The sequence below is a fragment of the Rattus norvegicus genome, chromosome 19, assembly GCF_021556685.1.
Source record: "Rattus norvegicus strain SHRSP/BbbUtx chromosome 19, alternate assembly SHRSP_T2T, whole genome shotgun sequence".
Lineage (NCBI taxonomy): Eukaryota > Metazoa > Chordata > Mammalia > Rodentia > Muridae > Rattus > Rattus norvegicus.
Window position 1 is genome coordinate 16988893 of NC_141552.1, and position 22172 is coordinate 17011064.

General features: G+C 41.7%; 2 protein-coding genes across 2 annotated transcripts; both read left to right on the top strand.

Moving 5' to 3' along the window:
- Positions 1 to 256: 256 nt before the first annotated feature.
- On the top strand, positions 257 to 4265 carry LOC147998904 (disks large homolog 5-like). Its single transcript, XM_087595959.1, has 6 exons — positions 257 to 443; positions 1478 to 1637; positions 2106 to 2249; positions 2883 to 2958; positions 3768 to 3873; positions 3997 to 4265. Exons 1-5 carry the CDS (start codon positions 317 to 319, stop codon positions 3810 to 3812), a joined length of 552 nt encoding a protein of 183 aa, XP_087452085.1. The 5' UTR covers positions 257 to 316; the 3' UTR covers positions 3813 to 3873; positions 3997 to 4265.
- Positions 4266 to 17816: 13551 nt separating this feature from the next.
- Positions 17817 to 21789, top strand: LOC147998905 (uncharacterized). Its single transcript, XM_087596004.1, has 4 exons — positions 17817 to 17973; positions 19007 to 19166; positions 19631 to 21396; positions 21522 to 21789. The coding sequence occupies exons 1-3, from the start codon at positions 17847 to 17849 to the stop codon at positions 19776 to 19778; spliced, it is 435 nt and encodes a 144-aa protein (XP_087452130.1). The 5' UTR covers positions 17817 to 17846; the 3' UTR covers positions 19779 to 21396; positions 21522 to 21789.
- The last annotated feature ends 383 nt before the right edge of the window (positions 21790 to 22172 follow it).

A 22172-nucleotide genomic window follows, 5' to 3' on the forward strand; every position in this document is an offset into this window, starting at 1 on the left:
ACAGGAAACATTCATTTAGGTGCATAGGAATTACTAAGGTTTTTTATAATCAGGAAAATTTGGCTTTGGAAGCAGGAGATGCTCAGTGGCTCTGCCCCAGGAAATTCTCCTGGAAAGGGCACCTCAGCTTATGCTCAGTACAGGGAGAACATTAGCAGGGAGGCAAAGTCTGCTCCCCATGACATCTGCTGTCCCTTCTTGGACATTCTATTGTCTCCTAGAGAGTTCTGGCATCCTCTGTGATGTCACCAGTGTTGTAGTGACAACCAGTGCCCTAGTTTCTCTCAGTCCGAGTCTGGCGGTTACAAGCTAAGACATGTTTTTCTGTCTTCGCAAGCGTTTTGGGAGGGGGAACGTCGATTGTGGAGAGACTAGAGTGAAGGAGTCTGGCCTTTCGTCTCAAAGTAATGATGGACAAAGACAGCACTTCTGGGGAATGTGGAGTAAGTTCTGGGCAGTGTATTTTGAGCTTCCTGTCAGGGGGGCTGCAGGCTTAAGCTGACCTTTCTAGCAATGGGCCACAACAACTGGAGCATCTGAAAAGGAATTGAATTTCCACGAATATCACAATTCCTTAAAGTCAAGGATTTCAGAACTTTAGTTTCCCCATCCCCACTGGGAGGATATGGTAAGGCCAATGCTATTATACTGTGAACTTCTGGTCTTTACTTTTCAGTTCATTTGCTCTGTTACATTGATATAATAACACCATCAGTGGTCATGGAGGGTCCACCTTTTCTGAGTTTAGACAGGGCAGCAATGTATCTCACTATCATTGCTTCTTTAAATACAGTGGGTATCTGACAGTAGTAACAGGGAGAGATTGTGCTCCAGGCAATAACCTTATGTTCTTAGACCTTCTCTGATTTCTTCTAACTGGCAGGGTCATCGTTAGCTTTATATATTAGAGGTTGTATGTTACAAACATTTTTCTACAATACCAAAACTATTTGGAACGTTTAGACCAAGATTCAGCCTGTAACCTATTTGCACTTCTGGGGCATTTGGTATTTCACATAGGGACACTGATAAGTCTATTGAACATATCCTCCCTTGGAAATGCATTTTAAATCCAAAGTTGTTGCCTTAGAGTATCAGGGTAGGACATCTGAGTGTCTCCAATCACTCAAGTTTTGTGGATGGTGAATTTATCATCTGAGTTCTGAAGCCACAGGGGTGAGGGTCCTGAAACCAAGCTGTACCCTGTTCAGCTGACAATAATCCTGGAGAAGCCATCTCCATGGTACATGTAAGCACGTGATGTCCGGAATAGGGAACACCTGGTTGCTTACATCTCTTGGTCTCTATAGAGTAGTGGGAGAACTGAGATCCCCTGAGGAGGCCTCTTAAGCATAGACCAATCGCCTAGCAGTGACACTGGGTTCCTGGCTTGTTCTCCTGTTTAGGCCTCACTGAGGTCTATGAACACTCTATGCATTCTTCCCATGCAGGTTAACTTGTGTTCTTCTACCTACAGACGCTGGGAGAGAAACATCATCCCCTGGCACTGACCTAAGCAAGAATCAGGCCATGAAGGAAAAGGAGAGGCTGATTAAAGAGCTGCAGCTCATTACCGAGGAGAGAAATGACCTGAGAGATCGCCTGAGGTTTCTGACAGAGAGATCCATGAAGAACAGGTATGAATCGCTCCAAATGCTCTTGTTTCATTCCTGGGTCTGCAAGGTCACCTTTTTCTTATCCTGTTAAGGTTTTGGGTTCTAGAAAGCTGTGCCTCCCTAACCACCCTGTGCTAAACCTCACCTCCCATATAGTGGAGATTCAGAACCTGACCCTTCCTGAGGAGTGAGATTGAAAATGGACTCATCTGCTTCCATTTATTGAAAAGCAGAACTTGTGGTCTGAATGAAGAATTCGTGGATAAAGTCAGGGAGAGTGAGTGCCCAGTGTGCATTTGCAAAGCCCTTGACAGCTGGTGGCTTTGCAAGATTGTAATTGCAGTGAGTTTCTGGTGAGTCTCTGTACTTGCTAGGCAGGGGACTGAGTGCTGGAAGATCCAGGCAGCAGCCTGGGGTAATATAGGACCCACCCTGAGTTCATATATTCCTAAATGCCGATGTTCATTGTATTCTATCATTTGGGGCCAGGCCACACTTCAGGCCAAATCCATATTATGAAGACCTGGAGAGAATGGAGGAGGCGGTCATGTCAATTCTGCACAACTTAGAGATGGAGAACACTGAGGTCCATGAGAACAACCATAAGCTGAAGAAGGAGATTACCTTCTCTAGGTAAGTCCTGGTCAGAAAGGCTATCACTTGTGGAATGGCCATTTCTGACTTTCTTTGTTCTGGATTGGACGGTCTTCAGCTCTGGTTCTATCTCTTGTGCTGTTTACCCATCAGTGTTCCAGGGTCATTAGGACTCAGTTTTCAGTTCCATAAAAGACTGTTCCTCATCCCAGGATTGTCTAGGCATCTTCAGAAGGCTCTAGAGAGAACAGTACTGATTGAAGTCAGCAGAAGGTTATTAGGCTGACCTGGACCTATGGTGTCACACCAGGTTTTACAAAATTCAGTGCGTGGACCACATGGTTAGCATGACCTTCTCTTGGTTCTACTGACCTCCTTTGAGGGTGTTGGCCCACTACTAATTGATGTTGCCCCAATGCATTGGGCTTTCATGGATAGTTGTAGATCCATGTTCTTTCTCAGAGGTGTGGACACTAATTGGTGTCAGGCCAAGCAAACAATTTATTCTTCCCTGAATTAACTCTTTATGGTTTGTGCAGCAGCCTTATATGTATCAATATGCACGTTATTAAGTCTTCATGGGTATCTGGGACCTGGTAGAGTTAGTGGGACTTGGGAGTAGGAATGGGAGAAAGAGCCAGCATGATCTTACTATGCATACTGTATTTCCAGAAACCTGCTCAGCCAGCTCCTGATGGAGAACACATGTAGGAAGAAGTTGGTCCCTCTAAAGCAGGAGAGCAAGGAGGTACATCTTGATTGTGCACTGAACCAGAAATATTTGGTTGACTTCAACAAGAAAGATAAAGACCATCAACGGCCAGAACCAGCATTATCAGTTAGGGACGAGCAGATGTGTTAGCTTAACAATATCTGATAAAATTTGCCAATTTGATACATCTTTGCTTCTCTTACCACCTTTCTAATTTACACTCACAACCAGCCAACCACCTCATTTAATGGAATTGTTCATTGCTCTGCCTATGCACAAGTATTCTAGGAAGTTAACCACTTTTCAGAAACTGAATTATTGTGCAAGCATATTTTGCTGCTCTTTTTGAAGCTGCAGTCTAGAAATGGTGACAGATGAATAACATATCTCATTATTGAATATCCATGTGATAGATTGGATCCTATGTAGAGTTTTGAACAATTTCTTGGTTCTTGAACAATTGAAACTCTGTGGTCATGTGACCTCTTGTGTAGGAAGCACCTTTGGGATAAGAACCAAGTGGAAATGTCAAATTAGTACTTGCATTGGCTTTATCCTTGGTGACATATAGACATCTCCTTTCTTCCTGCAACCCGATGAGGTCTCTTCTTATTGCCCTGTTCTTGGTTTGCACTGGTATAAGTCTGGGTCCCAGATTGGCAGCCCACATTACTGTGTGGCTTGCTGGAGATTTTGCCCTGCCCACAGAGTTAGCAACAATGATATCAGTTAAAAGGTCCATGTCGACTGTCCAATAGAACTGAGGTGGTAGAAGGCAGCATTCTGACAGCTGGCTTGCATTTCCCCACCAAATCAGTGTCTGACAAACTGCCTTCCTCTCCCAGGTCTCAGAAAGTGCAAGAGAGCTGGAATTGGACACACCCCAGTAAGAGAGCTTCCTAAAGAATAAGTTGCTTTCTCAGGAGTCCCTGATGACCAACATCCTGAATGGTAACAACATTTTTTGGATGAGTATTCATCCTCTGCATTAATTTGTCATTTCTTAGAGACCCTAAATTTATATACCACTAAGCCATCCTGACTGATTGAGGTCTTACTCACTTTCTTCTTCAGAAAACAGCACCTGAGAGACAACTTGGGCGACTGCCTTTCATTATGTGTGCTAGAGGAGAAACAGCAATACGTCTGTGCTTCTAAATATTCGTTAAGAATATGCTTTTAGAAATATTTTTGTTATGATTTTAATTGAAGTTTTCTTTTTGTTGTTTCATATTTATATGTTCTTGTTACTATTTTTACTTTCAAATATTTTTAAATATTTTTATTCATTTTAATCCTGTTTTGTTGTAAAAATGTATTTGTTATGAATAAAAATTGAATTCTATCTCTTGACTCTTAAGATCATCTTTCTTACTCAAGGGTTCTGTCCCTTCCTGTGGACCTAGAACTGACAGCTACAGATGGATCTCTGCATGTTCCATGGAGCCTGGGCTAATAAGTGAATTCAAAGTCACCAAGGGGTACCCAGTGTGACAGTGTCTTTTGTGTGGATAACGTGGCTGTGTCTCTGTCACACACTTTATGATGTAATCACTGACACAATTTACCCAATTGTTAGGGTCCATGTAGTTTTCTGAGAGAGCAGCAGATGCTCTACCCTGTGAGTCATCACCACAGCTCCTGCAGGTGGCTTTTGTTATTCCACATGAGGTGCTGTATTAGGTGGACAGGATCACCTCCAATTAAATAGAGAGATCTCAGGAGATGTGTGTTCACAGGGAAATTACTGAGGCGTGCGTGCTCAACGTGTTAGGTCGTCAGGCATCCCTACAGGGCTCTGGTGTTCCCACTGCTCATTGTGGGTCAGGATCATCCTCCAGCATCACTTAGTTTTCATATTAGAGCAGATCTTTCACCTATTATCAGTGATGACCATATGTATTATGCACATCTGATAATATACAGAATAGAAACTAGCTTCCTGTAGGCCAGATTGGCATAATGAGTTTTTTGAAAATTATTTTAATCTAAGCACTTTAGGGAGGATCCTCAAGAGCATCCATAATGAATGTAGCCTGCAGCTGTGAACACAGGTTTCTTTAGGAGAGCAGGCCTGTGCAGGCCCAGAACCTAGGTGGGACAGTTCAAGCTACCCTTTTTCCATGGCCAATCTGGGATCATATTGAGAATGTATTTTTTCCAGGTGACTGATTTCCAATTTATGGAATTGATCTAACTTACTGAGAGTGGAGGTGAATCAGAGAGTTAAAGTACAGAAGGAATAATCCAGAATGTCCACAAAAGCTTGCTGTCACCCCAGGGCTTTAAAAGCTCAGCAGCTAGAGAAGCAATGTAGTATTTGGTTATTCTCATGCTTAGGTCTAGTCATTCATTATAAGCTGAACATGACACAAAAAGTGTCATCTGTGTCACAATAGAAACTAGTTGTAACTAGATTCACCACACACTATCACATCGCCACCGTATTTGAGGTTCTCAGTTACTATCTAAGACCCTGGAAGAGGCCTGGGTCTTGCTACACAAACTCATAATTTATGTCTTCATGACACTGTGTGCTTTGTTCTGTTGATGCTACCATTGGCATACAATACCTTGGATACTTTGTGCTGACATCTTTGACATGAGACAATACTTCATGTCATCCTAACCTGAATAAACTGTCCTTAGAGTACAGTGTGGTAGGAGGAGCCTTCTTTTCCTGTGAGATAGCAAAACATTTCCAGTCTTCAGTCAAGTCTGTCAGCCATTGTCCAGTACCTGTCTTGAGATGTCCACCTTTGCAGCTGAGAGTCTTCATCCAGGCTGCTCTGTAATTTTGTAGAAGATTAATAGGTTCCAGCCCTAGGATTTAATTCAATGTGACTGCACTTGCCGAACATGCTCAAAGCCCTGTGATCCACCCTAGCCCTCTGTGCTTTAGAGAAAGAAAATAAAGAACCACATTGCACGTGAAGTTTCTCCTCCAACAAAAGGAGAGCCTGCACAGGGCCTTTAAGTAACTCTAAGCCCCAGCTTCCCCACAGCTCCCTCCATCAATTCCATTATTGGTGTGTTTTCATTACTACTCACTTTCTTCTTTGTGTGGAAAGAATGTGCACCATGTCAGTAAAGTGTGTGTGTGTGTGTGTGTGTGTGTGTGTCTGTGTGTGTGTCTGTGTGTGTGTGTGTGTGTAGTCCCTAACGAAAACTGTCAAGGTACATGCAGACTCATGCTAGTGCTGTCCCATGGCACCTTGCAGGGAACACTGAAATGGTGGCCTGCTTTAATACAGCCTAAAACGTGCTATGCATTGTTTTCAGTAAGGGTTTCACGTCATCACCACTACAGAGAGCAGGAAAAGCTTCAGTAGTTATACGTTGCTCTTACCAAGATGAGGCCAAACCTGATCCCATAGACTGTCAGGTAGGATTTTATGGCAGGAAATTAATTTAGGGCTCAAATCAAATCAGGCAATTACAAACAAAGTGAAAAACACAAAGAGTCAAGGCAACCAAGACCTGTGGTTTGGGTTTTTTTGTTTTTTTGTTTGTTTGTTTGTTTGTTTTGTTGTTTGTTTCTTTTTTTGTATTTTTGTTGAAAAGATCCACCACATAGGCAACTCCTCCACAAACAAACTGCACACCATAGACAATACTTAAGTTGACATAATTAGAAATGGAAAGAGGGATCTAACAATAGAAAATGAACAAATTCAACAAACATTAGGTCTTATCTCAGAGGCCTTTACTCAAGAAAACTGAAAATCTATTTGATATTGGTATTTTCTAGACAGATAACAACTACGAACATAAACACAGATCTGGGAAGGTACATGGATAATTCTCAGAAGAAAATAGATACAGTCAGTATAGTTTGCCCCTCCAAAAATTAAAAAGTGAAATTTCAGGCCATATGGCTTTAATGCAGAATCCTATCAGACTTTTAATGAAGACCTAATAACAATAGTGCTTCAATTATTCCACTATATTGAAAGAGAAGGAACGATGTGAAACTCCTTCTCTGAGGCCATAATCAACCTGGTGTCTAAACCACACAAGGAACTCCCTACAGAGAGTATAAGCAAGCCAGGGTGCCAGGGGGGGGGTGCTCATGGTGGGAGGGACTAGCAGAGGTGCTGTGGCCTTGGTGTGCACAGGCTTAGGGCTGGGGCAGGGTGCGTGGTGAGTGTCTGTGGCCACTTGAGCTGGGTCCCAGTGGATGCCCAGGGAGGTCACAGGCCAGTTGTGCATCTTCTACCTGTCTGCAGGTCTTCTGGCACAGCCAAGCACAGCCTTCAACCTGGATGTCCACAAGGACAATGACATCAGGAAATCGGGGAATCCCCTGAGCCTCTCTGGCTTCTTTGGCCCTGCACTTGCAGTTGCAGCCAGAGGAAAGCAGCTGTGAGTTCCCCAACTCTTCCCAACCTCTCAGGTCTCCATGCTTTCCCACTCCAGAGAGGAGGAGGGCAGGGCGAGCTCTGCTGCTGCTTGTTCCATGCACCCAAAGCCTATCTTGTGGCTGGAGGTCACTGCTTGCCCCTGACCCTGCCCCTGACCATGAACTTGCCCCTCCCCCTACTCCTGACCCTGCCTCTGCCCTAGGCACCTAGGGGAAGTGAGGAGAGCCTAAGGGACAGACTCCAGGCCAGGACCCCCAGAGACTTGTGTCGCCCATTTCCTAGAAGTGTTATCCTCAATTCTCCACACTGGGTTTCCTTTGCAGGAAAATGGCAGGTGGAGGGCTTTGCTGAGCCTGGGATAGTGGTGGGACTTATGATTGAGGGAAGTCTTTCAGGAAGATGGAGGCCTTTCTCAAACTCTCTGAAATCAGGTACCTTCCCTGATTTGAGCGCCCTGGGGAAGTTGGGAAGCCACTTTCCCTGTCCTGTGTGACTTTCCCTGCATAGTGAGCTCTCCTGCAGGAGATGATTTCACATGCTTCTTTAAAAGCATCTGTTCCTCAGATCTAGCTCAGCTGTGAAAACAGACTTCTTCAAGTCAGGGTGAGAGCTGCCCCTCCCAGCTCAGAGCTACAACTCCATAGGATCCTCCAGTCACAATGCTGGGTGGGTCCCATGGACGAGTTAGAGCAAAGTGCCCCTTCTGAGAGTTGACTTCTGAGAAGAACAGTCCTGAGAGAACAAAGTGCATCCCAGGGGAGAAAAGAGGCCTGAATGATTTTAAATTGGAGAAAAACCCCATATCCACCATCTAACAACGTTAGGGTTTGTGCATGTGTGGACTTCAGAACCTTAAGGTCAGATTTTCTGATAACAGCTGCTAGGTGAAGCTGAAGTCTGCAGTGGGTGGGATTGTCCCAGGCAGGGAGGGAATCTGACTCTGCAGGCCTGGCCAGCTTCTTCATTCTCCTGAAACTAAATGTTGGTCAGCTGTAAATCTGAAGTGAGAGTTGGTTTTTGTCAACAAAAAGGATGACATTTCAAGTCTCACACACTATGTGAGACACATATTTACCCACGGGGGATTTGAACTCACTTCTATAGAAGTGACTGGGAGCCAACAGAGGGAAACATTCTCACCTTTAGCATTCTGTCTGTATCAGAGACGACAGGGACTGAATTCCTGGACAGACATGGCCAAGCAGACACACCGTGTAATGGGGGAAAACTGAGGTAAGAAATGTCCTGGGGACAGTGATTTCAGATTGTGCCTTTAGCCAGGAATATCTGTTGCCATTAAGGCAAGTGGCCTTGGGCCTCCTAACTTGTCACTACGTCAGGGTGTCTCTGCTCTCACACCTGCATCAGGATCTTCTTAGATGAAGGCCTCTCTTTAAAAAAAAAAAATAAAAGTGTATATAATGCAATGTTTCTCAAACTCTGGGCCATGACCACTCACAAAGATTGTATATCAGATACCTTGCATATTATGACTTATAAGAGTAGCAATATTACTTATGAAGTAGTAATGAAATAATTTCATGGTGGGAGTCATCACAGCATGAAGCGCTGTATTACAGGTGTGCAGCACTAGGAGTGTTGAGAACCAATGCCATAGAAGCTGACACATGGGAGCAGACCAGAAAATATTCCTCCATTCATATAACAATTAAAACCCTAAATGCACAGATCAAAGAAAGAATATTAAAAGGGGTAAGGTATAAATATGCAGTAACAAATGAATTCATACCTATCTGAATTACACCAGACTTCTCAACAGAGACTCCAAAAGCCAGGAAATCCTGAACAGATGTAATGCAGACCCAGGATCCTATACCCAGCATAATTCTCAATCATCATGAATGGAGAAACCAAGATATTTCATGAGAAATCCAAATTTAAACAATATTTTTCTCTAAGACACCATAACAGATGATAATAGGAGGAAACTCAAAGACAATGAGCTAAACTATACCCCCAAAAAGCAAGAAATTAATCACCTCGAAATAATTTCAAAAAGAAAAAAAGACAAGCACACAAACATAATTTCACCCACAATCAGAAAAAGAAGGGAAAGCAGCAATCATTGGTCTTTAATATCTAACCAGACCCTCTGTCACCAATCCCCCAGCTCCTAGGGACCACTTTTGCCAGCCAAAGTGTATACAAGGATGGGTCTATGGTTCTAGGTCACTGTGTAGAAGAGGATTGATTGACTTCCCTGGCATTAATGCAGTGGTAGGCCCTTGGCTCTTGTGAAACCTGTTGCCCACCAAATAGGGATCCTAGAGGTGTGAGGTGGGAATGGGTATGTGTGGCCAGGGAGCACTGTCACATAGGCAAAGCTGAGCAGAAATGGGAAGTGAGGCTTGATGAGGGGATACTGGAAAGAGGGCCACAGTTAAAATATAAGTAAATAAAATAACAAATTAATAAAATAGCCAAAAATAAAATAAATAGTAAAAAGGTAAAACAAAAATTAAACCAAAACAAAACAAAAGAATCCCCTGTAGTGTATTGGCCTAATTCTGCTTGTATTTTAATTCTAATTTGGAGAACTCAAGACTGGCTAACCCCCCAAAACTGACCCTGCTCCCAGTTAACTGTGATTATAAAGAAGCCAACAGCCAACAGCTGCACAGCAGAGAGATGGGGGAGGGGAGCTTTGAGGGCTTTGCTAGAGAGGATCATGAGGAGGGAAGAAGGAAGAAGAAGCTGCCAGAGAATAAAGGAAGAACTTGTGTGATGGAGAGGGGAGAGGAAGAGGACAGCAGCCATGGTTAAGGGAGAGGAGAGCCTGGTCCTGAGGGCTGTCCAAGGGGAACAAAGAGCAGCCAAGATGCTACACAGTCAGTAAGAGTTGAGAGCTATTGTTTGGAAAGTAGATCTGATACCATGGAGGGCAGCAGCTGCCCAGCTACTGTACTGACTAATGCATACTAAAAATAAATTTAACAAAATATAACCAGTAAGACAGCTCTCTAGAGGATCCTAAAAGGAATACTTTAGTTTAAGGGAAGGATAAAATACCAGAGAACACAGGAGATAAATTAACAAAAGTAGGACAGTTAATCAAAGAAGGTGGTGAAAACCAGAAAAATTAACAAAATGACAAAATTTAATACACAGGTTTAGATAACAATTACATATCACTAAACTCTGTATCTAGGATGGTGGGGCATGAATTCTGACATGGACTGAACTCAGAAAGGTGGGGTTGGGAGAAACATGTCTGGTTAAATAGTCCACCAGGTTCACATTGTGTCAATGTGATTTAATCTAAGGACAAAGAAGTGGAGCATCTCTCATGGCTTTCTTCTAACCCCTTGTAAGGATCACTTGGGTGTGGCCTCAGTACTTCATAATTCTTGCTAGGTCGGCGAAACTCAAGGAAGCTTGAGATTGTCATAGCACAGTATTAGGCTAGATATACTGAGTAGATGATACTAAGTTGTTCAGATGGTGATACCCATTTGCATGTGTTCTTAATGTGGACCTAAGGAAAGAGAGATCAAGGTCATTAGAATTGAAAATCATTCCCAGTCCTTTTCTACCATGCCAGACTGAAAGGCTGGTAGGGAGAAAGTGGTAAATAATAAAGAATTAATAGATGATGCTTTGAATGAAGGGTTGGTTTTTGTGCTGGTTTTAGAGAGGGTCTCAAGTATCACATGTTGCCCTCTCCCTGGCTGGCCCGGTTCACTTTGAACTCAGATAAACCTGCTTCCACATCCCAATAGATAGTCTTACAAGAGGGGCCTCTGAGATCTCTGAGGACAGCATTAGCCTTTGACAGTTGAGGTGTGTAACCCACAACTATAGTTTTCGCCACGTTTTTCCATGTCCACCAGCTATTTCAGATTGTTGCTGTTCTATGCCTGACAATCAAGGACACAGAAAAATAACCTGATACAGAGCAAGGACATGGTGATCACATCCTTTCCTGTTTTCTATGTTCTAGATGAGTTTCGTTAAAATTCCAATATTGCAGAAAGCTTTATATAGGACCCAACATATTAAGGGTCACTATGCACTGTTCTATCTAAAATGGCCTAATCAGAACTGACTACCAGCAACACTTCCTGCGAACTTCCTATGAGAAGCTTAAGTTTTTTGTGTTTTTCTCTTTTTCTTTTCTTTCTTTCTTTCTTTCTTTCTTTCTTTCTTTCTTTAGCTTCATAAGTTTAGAGGAATGTATTTTGGGCAACCGTTCTGCCCCTAATATCTTAGCTATGGATGTGATCAATCAGTGTTAGTGTATGCATTCAATAAAATGTCCATTTTTGACTAAGGTAGATGCTTCTGTGTTTTGTGGGGTGACCCACTGTCAATGTCTAGTGAATTGGGGGCCCTGGGTATGGTCGCATATCACCAGGACACAGGGGGCACAGAGCAAAGGCAGAAGAAACTGCACGCAGTTGTAAGATTTATTAGTCCTTATAATGCTAGGAATATGCAGTAATACAATTTTCATTTTGTCAAGATACCATAAGATCATTATTCCCAGGATACCAGGAACAATTGAGGGAAGACTAAACAAAGAAATACGAATAAACAAAAGCTTCTTCTCAAAATATTCATATAACAAATCACCTCTCTTATTATAATCAAAATATACTCATCATTACCAAGAGAGCGTTAGAACCGCTTCCACAGAAACGGGACACAGCAGAACATAGTTTAAGGCCAAGTGACAGAAACATTTTATTCTCCAGGGTGGCATTCCAGCTCTACTTGAATCTGTCACCAGGCCTTTCTTGACCCTGCCTGGGAGCTGCATCTCTATGTCTTAACAATTCCTTCTTTTTTCTTTTGTTTTAAAAGAAACACTATCCATGACATAGCTACATGTCCTTGTAGGGGTTTAGTCATGTAAAAATAAAGCAACATAATATACAATGTACATAAGATTATACCAAAACTAGCTCCTCCCAAGCTATGGAAAATCCTTTGAAGCCAAGCCTTGGGATCTAATCCTGTCAATTGATCAGCCAATAATTTAGCTATTTCCATAGGGGTAGTATCTTCTAGCTGTTTACCAAAAGACAGCATCGTATCGTATTTCATTGAGCATCATATTTCAAGGCATTAATTACTTTTGTAGCACTTTCATCACCTTCTAAATAGGCTTGAATTAACTTCCAATCATGTTCTGTATCATTATCCATATATTTATTAACACAAAAGTAGTAGGATTTCAATCATATCTTAAATCCTCATATTTTTCCAAAGATAACATCTTTCGACCCAACCATTCTACTGTTTGTTTTGAAATACCTACTTGATGTTGAAGTCTAATATCAATTTTAGTTTGCACTATCCATAACTCATGCGAATCTTTATGCCAGTCTTCAACAAAATGCTTTGTCTCAATAGGTGTTTTTAATGCTATGCTGGAAACCGCTGTAAAAGTAGAAACAGAAATAAGGCTAACTATAGTCGCAACAATGACTCCAAGAATTCTTTTACTTCTCTTCAGCAGAGTATTAAAAAAAAACAATAATGACATGATTAAGGGGCTCTTGAGACCAATGACATCCCAAATTAACAGGCATCAAGAGAAATATTTTTGCTGCATATAATAATAGAATCTTGATTCATACTAAACTGAACAGATGAATTAATACATGAATACAAATGACAGCTAATATAAGCAAATCCATTATTAAAATTAAATATACATATTAAAAATAAATATGGCATAGTGTTAAGCTTTTCTTTCTTAAACATCGTAAAATTATACTGAGAGGCAGATTGAGCAGTCCCAGAAAAGCTTCCATTAGCAAGCACACCTTCTTTTAATGCAGTGACAGTCTTCCACAAATGAGCTTGAAACTCAGTAGGATCTTCCACAGAGGCCAGTCGGTTATCAGCAATGCCTCCATCCCCACATTCCATCAGCAAACATCCATTAAGGCTTTCATTCTCCTCTCAGTTCATCCTGGTAACATTTGACAAATCACAAGTGGTAACATTCCATTCTGAACATGTATTAATGATTGGCCATAAGGACCCCAATTTATTCATTTATCTTCAATAATTTTTCCAAACATGCCAGGGCAATATTTCCAATTGCATGGGAGATATTTTAAGCCTGTATAAGTAAACCGAGCACAAATAGAATATACTGGCTGGCTAACAAATGTAATGTTATTCCAATTTTGGTTATAGACAAAGCTGTCAATCCTGGAGCTTGTAACAATTATTCCTGGTAATAGCCAATTTTAATAACCCATTTGTAGGCCTGGTCTCTTTCCTAAACACAAAGGCATCTTTAAACCAGCATAAGGAAAATTATACAGAGCTCCATCATATCTATTCAAAAAGTCAAATTATTCCGAAGAGATGATAAAATGCTTGGGGTGGTGTATAAAACCACATCTGTTTCCCCCCAATTAGCAGGTTCAAATAAAGGTGGACAAGGAATATAAGCCTGATAACTCGCATTGGCTGCAGCAGAAGAAACCGTGAGTAAAACACACACTGCTAACAATACGTGCTCAGCAGTAAAGGACTTTCCTGTAGGAGACAACATTTTTTCCTTTCAGTGCTTAATCGCTTCACGTGACCCCACACAGGTAATGGGGTTGTCACTGCACGGATCCTTATCCATTGTCATTTCTTGACACTAAGAGAAGCCAGGGCCTCAGTAATGGAGGACACCTCCTTCGTCTCGGGAGAATATCCATTAGGAGAAAATGTAGCTGGTTTAACTGGATTCCTTTGAGGGTAGGGTGCGGTTCTTATCATTCTGGGCTTGGATCCATCTCCCGGGTAACCAGAATTGTCTCCCATCCTGTAATGAGACAAAACCCTCTCCCCTGTATACAATGATGTCCCTTCCTGCCATTCAGCATCTCCGACAATTTTATCCATACTGTCTGTTCGATGCCTTCTGGGGGAAGTTCAACAAAGTGTCTATCGGCTCTTGATATAACTTCACTTTGTGGTAAATTAAGAAAATTAATAACATATAATGCTTGTGCCAATATAGCTCTGGGACTGGTCTGCAAACTCCATTCAGGCTGCATAAGGTCATCTCTTTTCCTCCTTTTTGATTTTATAATTTGTCATTTCAGGGTATGGTGAACCCTTTCAACAAAAGCTTGTCCTGGTGAATTGTGTTCTATATGAGTAATATGTACAATATGATATCGTTGATAAAATTGTTTAAATTGATAAGAAATATATGGTGGTCCATTATCAGTTTTAATTTTAGAGGACAGTCCCATAACAGCAGAAGTTTCCAATAGATGCTGTATAACATGAGCAGTGCGTACTCCTGGCAATGGTGTAGCCAATACAAATATTGAAAAATTATCTATGCTTACATGTATATATGAAAGGCAACCAAACTCAGAAATATGGGTTCCATCCATCTGCCACGATGTATTAGGTTGCATTCTTCTGGGATTAATTTCAGATGGAATACATTTTATAAGTGAAGGCTTACAAATACGAAAATTAGCAATAATTTGTTTGGCTTCAGAAGATGGAATCTTACATTTAATATGGAAATATCCAATATTGGCATAATTATTTCTGTTTTCTTCTGGGGTAGCAAATTCCACTAATTGATCTACCATATGATTGCCAAGTGTTAAAGATCCTGGCAATTTTGAATGTAATCTAATATGTGCAATGAATATTCTAGAGTTTCATAATAACAATAGTCCTTTAATATGTGAGAATAACATTTAATATAGGCTTAGATGTAGAAACAACAGCAGTCGCAATATTCTGTACTACTCCTACAACATAAGCTGACTCGGCTATAATATTTTTACATCATGAGTAAAATCCTGGAATACATTAATTACCGCTAATAATTCATTTTGTTGTACTGACCCAAAAGAAGATTCTTGTACCCAAAATATATCTTTGTTCCAATAAGCCATCTTGGTGTTAGAGCCATCTAAACACAGCAACAGCAGATGGTAATGGATCAACAGAAATTAGTGCATTTATCAAGTTCATGAAGTTTATAGTTGGGGAACTTGTTAAGATTAAGAAACCTCATAACATACAGAACATAACAGGGTATGTGACCAGCACCTCACAGTTCAATGTCAGGTTTTTTTGTTTTTTGTTTGTTTGTTGGCATCCATGATGTGGAGGCATATTACAGAACAATAGGAAAGAGCTGGTTGCTGTGTAACAAATTCGCTGCTGTTAAGGTAGCTATGGGGGCAAGACCTCAGCAGTAGCCCTTAAGATGGGAAGGAGATGATGTGTTTGATAACTGAAAGGAGCTGCCTCAGCTGTGTTTCTCTGCCTGCTCAGTGCCCATTCAACATCACTCTGTCCCTGAAGAGGAACTCAAGGTCTGCCCCCTGCTGCCTGTGAGCCAGGAAGAGGCACAGAAAGGCAAGGCCACAGCACTGGTTTCCAATCCCTCAGTAATGCTGGATTTCCAATAATGTACTTGTATACACAAATACAGTGTGGTAAGTTGCAATAGATACTAATCATTTCTCACATAGGGCAGCAGTTGATTGACTACAACTAATTCTATTAAAAAAAAGAAACCTGGCTCTTGTAGAAATATACAAAGAAATATCTAGGATGGTGGGGGATGAATTCTGCCCTGGACTGAACTCGTGGAAGTGGGGTTGGGAGAAAGATGCTGGTTAAATAGCCCACCAGGTTCACATTGTGTCAACTTGATTTAATCTAAGGACAAAGAAGTGGAGTATCTCTGATGGCTTTCTTCTAGTCCCTTTAAAGCATCACTGGGGTTTGAACTCAGAACTTCACACTTCTTGATGGGGCAACTACACTCAAGGAAGCTTAAGACTGTCATAGGCACAGTATTATGCTACATATACAGAGTAGATAATACTAAGATGTTCAGATAGTGATATCCATTTGTATGCACTCTTAATGTGTATGCAAGAAAATGGAGATCAAGTTCCTTAGAATAGAAAGATCAGTTCCACTTTTTTCCTAACATTCCAAACTGAACGACTGGTAGGGAGAGAATGGCAGATAATCGAGAATTCGTAGATGACGCTTTGAATGAAGTGTGGGTTTCTATGCTGGTTTTAGACAGGGTCTCAAGTATCACAAGTTACCTCTACCTGGCTGGCCAGGTTCTCTTTGAGCTCAGATAAACCTCCTTCCACTTTGCGATACATAGGCTTACAAGAGTGGCCTCCAAGGACTGTGAGGACAGCATTAGTCTTTGACAGTTGAGGTGTGTAACCCACAATTATAGTTTTAGCCACGATTTCCCATGTCTACCAGCTATTTCAGATTGTTGCTGTTCTATGCCTGACAATCAAGGATGCAGAAAAATGACCTGATTCAGAGCAAGGACATGGTGACCACATCCTTGCCTCTTCTGTATGTTCTGGATGAGGTTTGTTAAAATTCCAATATTGCAAAAAGCTTTCTAAAGGCCCATCACATTAAGGGTCACTATGCACTGTTCTATCTAAAATGGCCCAATCAGAACTGACTCCCATAAAACACTTCCTGCAATCTTCATATGAGAAGCTTGAGCTTTTTGTTTTGACTTTTTCTTTTCTCTTTCTTTCCTATTTTTGCTATATAAGTTGAGAGAAAGATAGTTAAGGCCATGAATTTGCCCACAAAATTTGAACTATGGATGTGATCAATCAGTGTTAATGTGTGCATTCTATAAAGTATTCATTATTTACTATGATAGGTGGTTTTGTGTTTGGTGGGTGGCCATTTCCCAGTGTACAGGTGCTGGGACCTTGCTCTATCCACTTAATGGATAAGCACCATTTAGCAGTTTATGTGCATCCCCTATATCTCTTGACTATTTTATTTTTCTGATAAAAGCACATGATGTATCTTACTCAGGCCTGTGATCAGTGCTCCTTTGGCGACATTGGTACAGAGAGGAGAACCCCACAAGCAGCATGAGGTTCCCTTCACTCGTGCTCCCAATATTGCACTTTCCTCTGCCAACTGGTCTCCACACTTTTCCTAGCACCATAAAGACTTCAACTCTTTCAACTAAGGAATTTTCTGGCAATTGTCGATTGCTAAGCACATGACTTCATGAGTGTTCCCCTAATACACGCCCATGTTGTAACCTACCATGCAGACTATTTCTTGATGTGATATAAAGCACATGTACATAATGAGACAGGAGAACTTTTGAGTGCATATTCAAGCTGGTGTGAAATCTCAGGAAGTTTTAATGGCTAACATTGGTGGATGAGGACAATTTGAGTTAGTGAGACATTTTGGGGCAAGATATGGAAGGAAATATTCATTTAGATGCATAGGAATTACTAAGGTTTTTTTATAATCAAGCCTAGAGGAAAATTTGGCTTTGGAAGCAGGAGATGCTCAGTGGCTCTGCCCCAGGAAAGTCTCCTGGAAAGGGCACCTCTGCTTATGCTCAGTACAGGGAGAACATTAGCAGGGAGGCAAAGTCTGCTCCCCATTACATCAGCTGTCCCTTCTAGGACATTCTATTGTCTCCTAGTGAGTTCTAGCATCCTCTGTGATGTCACCAGTGTTGTAGTGACAACCAGTGCCCTAGTTTCTCTCAGTCTGAGTCTGGCGGTTACAAGCTAAGACATGTTTTCCCGTCTTCGCAAGCTTTTTGGGAGGGGGAACGTCGATTCTGAAGAGACTAGAGTGAAGGAGTCTGGCCTTTCGTCTCAAAGTAATGATGGAGAAAGACAGCACTTCTGGGGAATGTGGAGTAAGTTCTGGGCAGTGTATTTTGAGCTTCCTGTCAAGGGGGCTGCAGGCTTAAGCTGACCTTTCTAGCAATGGGCCACAACAACTGGAGCATCTGAAAAGGAATTGAATTTCCATGAATATCACAATTCCTTAAAGTCAAGGATTTCAGAACTTTAGTTTCCCCATCCCCACTGGGAGGATATGGTAAGGCCAATGCTATTATACTGTGAACTTCTGGTCTTTACTTTTCAGTTCATTTGCTCTGTTACATTGATATAATAACACCATCAGTGTTCATGGAGGGTCCACCTTTTCTGAGTTTAGACAGGGCAGCAATGTATTTCACTATCATTGCTTCTTTAAATACAGTGGGTATCTGGCAGTAGTAACAGGGAGAGATTGTGCTCCAGGCAATAACCTTATGTTCTTAGACCTTCTCTAATTTCTTCTAACTGGCAGGGTCATCGTTTGCTTTATATATTAGAGGTTGTATGTTACAAAAATTTTTCTACAGTACCAAAACTATTTGGAACGTGTAGACCAAGATTCAGCCTGTAACCTATTCGCACTTCTGGGGCATTTGGTATTTCACATAGGGACACTGATAAGTCTGTTGAACATATCCTCCCTGGAAATGCGTTTTAAATCCAAAGTTGTTGGCTTAGAGTATCAGGGTAGGACATCTGAGTGTCTCCAATCACTCAAGTTTTGTGGATGGTGAATTTATCATCTGAGTTCTGAAGCCACAGGGGTGAGGGTCCTGAAACCAAGCTGTACCCTGTTCAGCTGATAATAATCCTGGAGAAGCCATCTCCATGGTACATGTAAGCACGTGATGTCCGGAATAGGGAACACCTGGCTGCTTACATCTCTTGGTCTCTATAGAGTAGTGGGAGAACTGAGATCCCCTGAGGAGGTCTCTTAAGCATAGAACAAGCGCCTAGCAGTGACACTGGGTTCCTGACTTGTTCTCCTGTTTAGGCCTCACTGAGGTCTATGAACACTCTATGCATTCTCCCCATGCAGGTTCACTTGTGTTCTTCTACCTACAGACTCTGGGAGAGAAACATCATCCCCTGGCACTGACCTAAGCAAGAATCAGGCCATGAAGGAAAAGGAGAGGCTGATTAAAGAGCTGCAGCTCATTACCGAGGAGAGAAATGACCTGAGAGATCGCCTGAGGTTTCTGACAGAGAGATCCATGAAGAACAGGTATGAATCGCTCCAAATGCTCTTGTTTCATTACTGGGTCTGCAAGGTCACGTTTTTCTTATCCTGTTAAGGTTTTGGGTTCTAGAAAGCTGTACCTCCCTAACCACCCTGTGCTAAACCTCACCTCCCATATAGTGGAGATTCAGAACCTGACCCTGAGGAGTGAGATTGAAAATGGACTCATCTGCTTCCATTTATTTAAAAGCAGAACTTGTGGTCTGAATGAAGAATTCAGGGATAAAGTCAGGGAGAGTGAGTTCCCAGTGTGCATTTGCAAAGCCCTTGACAGCTGGTGGCTTTGCAAGATTGTAATTGCAGTGAGTTTCTGGTGAGTCTCTGTACTTGCTAGGCAGGGGACTGAGTGCTGGAAGATCCAGGCAGCAGCCTGGGGTAATGTAGGACCCACCCTGAGTTCATATATTCCTAAATGCCGATGTTCATTGTATTCTATCCTTTGGGGACAGGCCACACTTCAGGCCAAATCCATATTATGAAGACCTGGAGAGAATGGAGGAGGCGGTCATGTCAATTCTGCACAACTTAGAGATGGAGAACACTGAGATCCATGAGAACAACCATAAGCTGAAGAAGGAGATTACCTTCTCTAGGTAAGTCCTGGTCAGAAAGGCTATCACTTGTGGAATGGCCATTTCTGACTTTCTTTGTTCTGGATTGGACGGTCTTCAGCTCTGGTTCTATCTCTTGTGCTGTTTACATATCAGTGTGCCAGGGTCATTAGGACTCAGTTTTCAGTTCCATAAAAGACTGTTCCTCATCCCAGGATTGTCTAGGCATCTTCAGAAGGCTCTAGAGAGAACAGTACTGATTGAAGTCAGCAGAAGGTTATTAGGCTGACCTGTACCTATGGTGTCACACCAGGTTTTACAAAATTCAGTGCGTGGACCACATGGTTAGCATGACCTTCTCTTGATTCTACTGACCTCCTTTGAGGGTTTTGGCCCAGTACTAATTGATGTTGCCCCCATGCATTGGGCTTTCATGGATAGTTGTAGATCCATGTTCTTTCTCAGAGGTGTGGACTCTAATTGGTGTCAGGCCAAGCAAACAATTTATTCTTCCCCGAATTAACTTTTTATGGTTTGTGCAGCAGCCTTATATGTATCAAGATGCACTTTATTAATTCTTCATGGGTATCTGGGACCTGATAGAGTTAGTCGGACTTGGGAGTAGGAATGGGAGAATGGGCCAGCATGATCTTACTATGCAGACTGTATTTCCAGAAACCTGCTCAGCCAGCTCCTGATGGAGAACACATGTAGGAAGAAGTTGGTCCCACTGAAGCAGGAGAACAAGGAGGTACATCTTGATTGTGCACTGAACCAGAAATATTTGGTTGACTTCAACAAGAAAGATAAAGACCATCAACGGCCAGAACCAGCATTATCAGTTAGGGACGAGCAGATGTGTTAGCTTAACAATATCTGATAAAATTTGCCAATTTGATACATCTTTGCTTCTCTTACCACCTTTCTAATTTACACTCACAACCAGCCAACCACCTCATGTAATGGAATTGTTCATTGCTCTGCCTATGCACAAGTATTCTAGGAAGTTAACCACTTTTCAGAAACTGAATTATTGTGCAAGCATATTTTGCTGCTCTTTTTGAAGCTGCAGTCTAGAAATGGTGACAGATGAATAACATATCCCATTATTGCATATCCATGTGATACATTGGATCCCATGTAGAGTTTTGAACAATTTCTTGGTTCTTTGACAAATGACACTCTGTGGTCATGTGACCTCTTGTGTAGGAAGCACCTTTGGGATAAGAACCAAGTGCAAATGTCAAATTAGTACTTGTCATTGGCTTTAACCTTGGTGACATATGGACATCTCCTTTCTTCCTGCAACCCGATGAGGTCTTTTCCCATTGCCCTGTTCTTGGTTTGCACTGGTATAAGTCTGGGTCCCATATTGTCAGCCCACATTACTGTGAGGCTCCCTGGAGATTTTGCCCTTCCCAAAGAGTTAGCAACAATGATATCAGTTAAAAGGTCCATGTCGACTGTCCAATAGAACTGAGGTGGTAGAAGGCAGCATTCTGACAGGTGGCTTGCATTTCCCCACCAAATCAGTGTCTGAAAAACTGCCTTCCTCCAGGTCTCAGAAAGTGCAAGAGAGCTGGAATTGGACACACAGCAGTAAGAGAGCTTCCTGAAGAATAAGTTGCTTTCTCAGGAGTCCCTGATGACCAACATCCTGAATGGTAACAACATTTTTTGGATGAGTATTCATCCTCTGAGTTAATTTGTCATTTCTTAGAAACGCTAAATTTATATACCATACTAAGCCATCCTGACTGATTGAGGTCTTACTCACTTTCTTCTTCAGAAAACAGCACTTGAGAGACAACTTGGGGGACCGCCTTTCATTATGTGTGCTAGAGGAGAAACAGCAATACGTCTGTGCTTCTAAATGTTCGTTAAGAATATGCTTTTACAAATATTTTTGTTATGATTTTAATTGAAGTTTTCTTTTTGTTGTTTCATATTTATATGTTCTTCTTACTATTTTTACTTTCAAATATTTTTAAATATTTTTATTCATTTTAATCCTGTTTTTTGTAAAAATGTATTTGTTATGAATAAAAATTGAATTCTATCTCTTGACTCTTAAGACCATCATTCTTATTCAAGGGTTCTGTCCCTTCCTGTGGACTTAGAACTGACAGCTACAGATGGATCTCTGCATGTTCCATGGATCCTGGGCTAATAAGTGAAATCAGAGTCACCAAGGAGTACCCAGTGTGATAGTGTCTTTTGTGTGGATAATGTGGCTGTGTCTCGGACACACACTTTGTGATGTAATCACTGACACACTTTACTCAATTGTTAGCGTCCATGTGGTTCTTCTGAGAGAGCAGCAGATGCTCTACCCTGTGAGTCGTCACCACAGCTCCTGCAGGTGGCTTTTGTTACTCCACAAGAGGTGCTGTGTTAGGTGGACAGGATCACCTCCAATTAAATAGAGAGATCTCAGGAT

Coding starts and splice junctions, on each gene's coding strand:
- LOC147998904 (XM_087595959.1), top strand. CDS start 317: ATGTTTTTCTGTCTTCGCAAGCGTTTTGGGAGGGGGAACGTCGATTGT. Junction 1,638..2,105: donor GAGAGATCCATGAAGAACAG/GTATGAATCGCT, acceptor ATTTGGGGCCAG/GCCACACTTCAGGCCAAATC. Junction 2,250..2,882: donor AAGGAGATTACCTTCTCTAG/GTAAGTCCTGGT, acceptor CTGTATTTCCAG/AAACCTGCTCAGCCAGCTCC.
- LOC147998905 (XM_087596004.1), top strand. CDS start 17,847: ATGTTTTCCCGTCTTCGCAAGCTTTTTGGGAGGGGGAACGTCGATTCT. Junction 17,974..19,006: donor GCACTTCTGGGGAATGTGGA/GTAAGTTCTGGG, acceptor TTCTACCTACAG/ACTCTGGGAGAGAAACATCA. Junction 19,167..19,630: donor GAGAGATCCATGAAGAACAG/GTATGAATCGCT, acceptor CTTTGGGGACAG/GCCACACTTCAGGCCAAATC.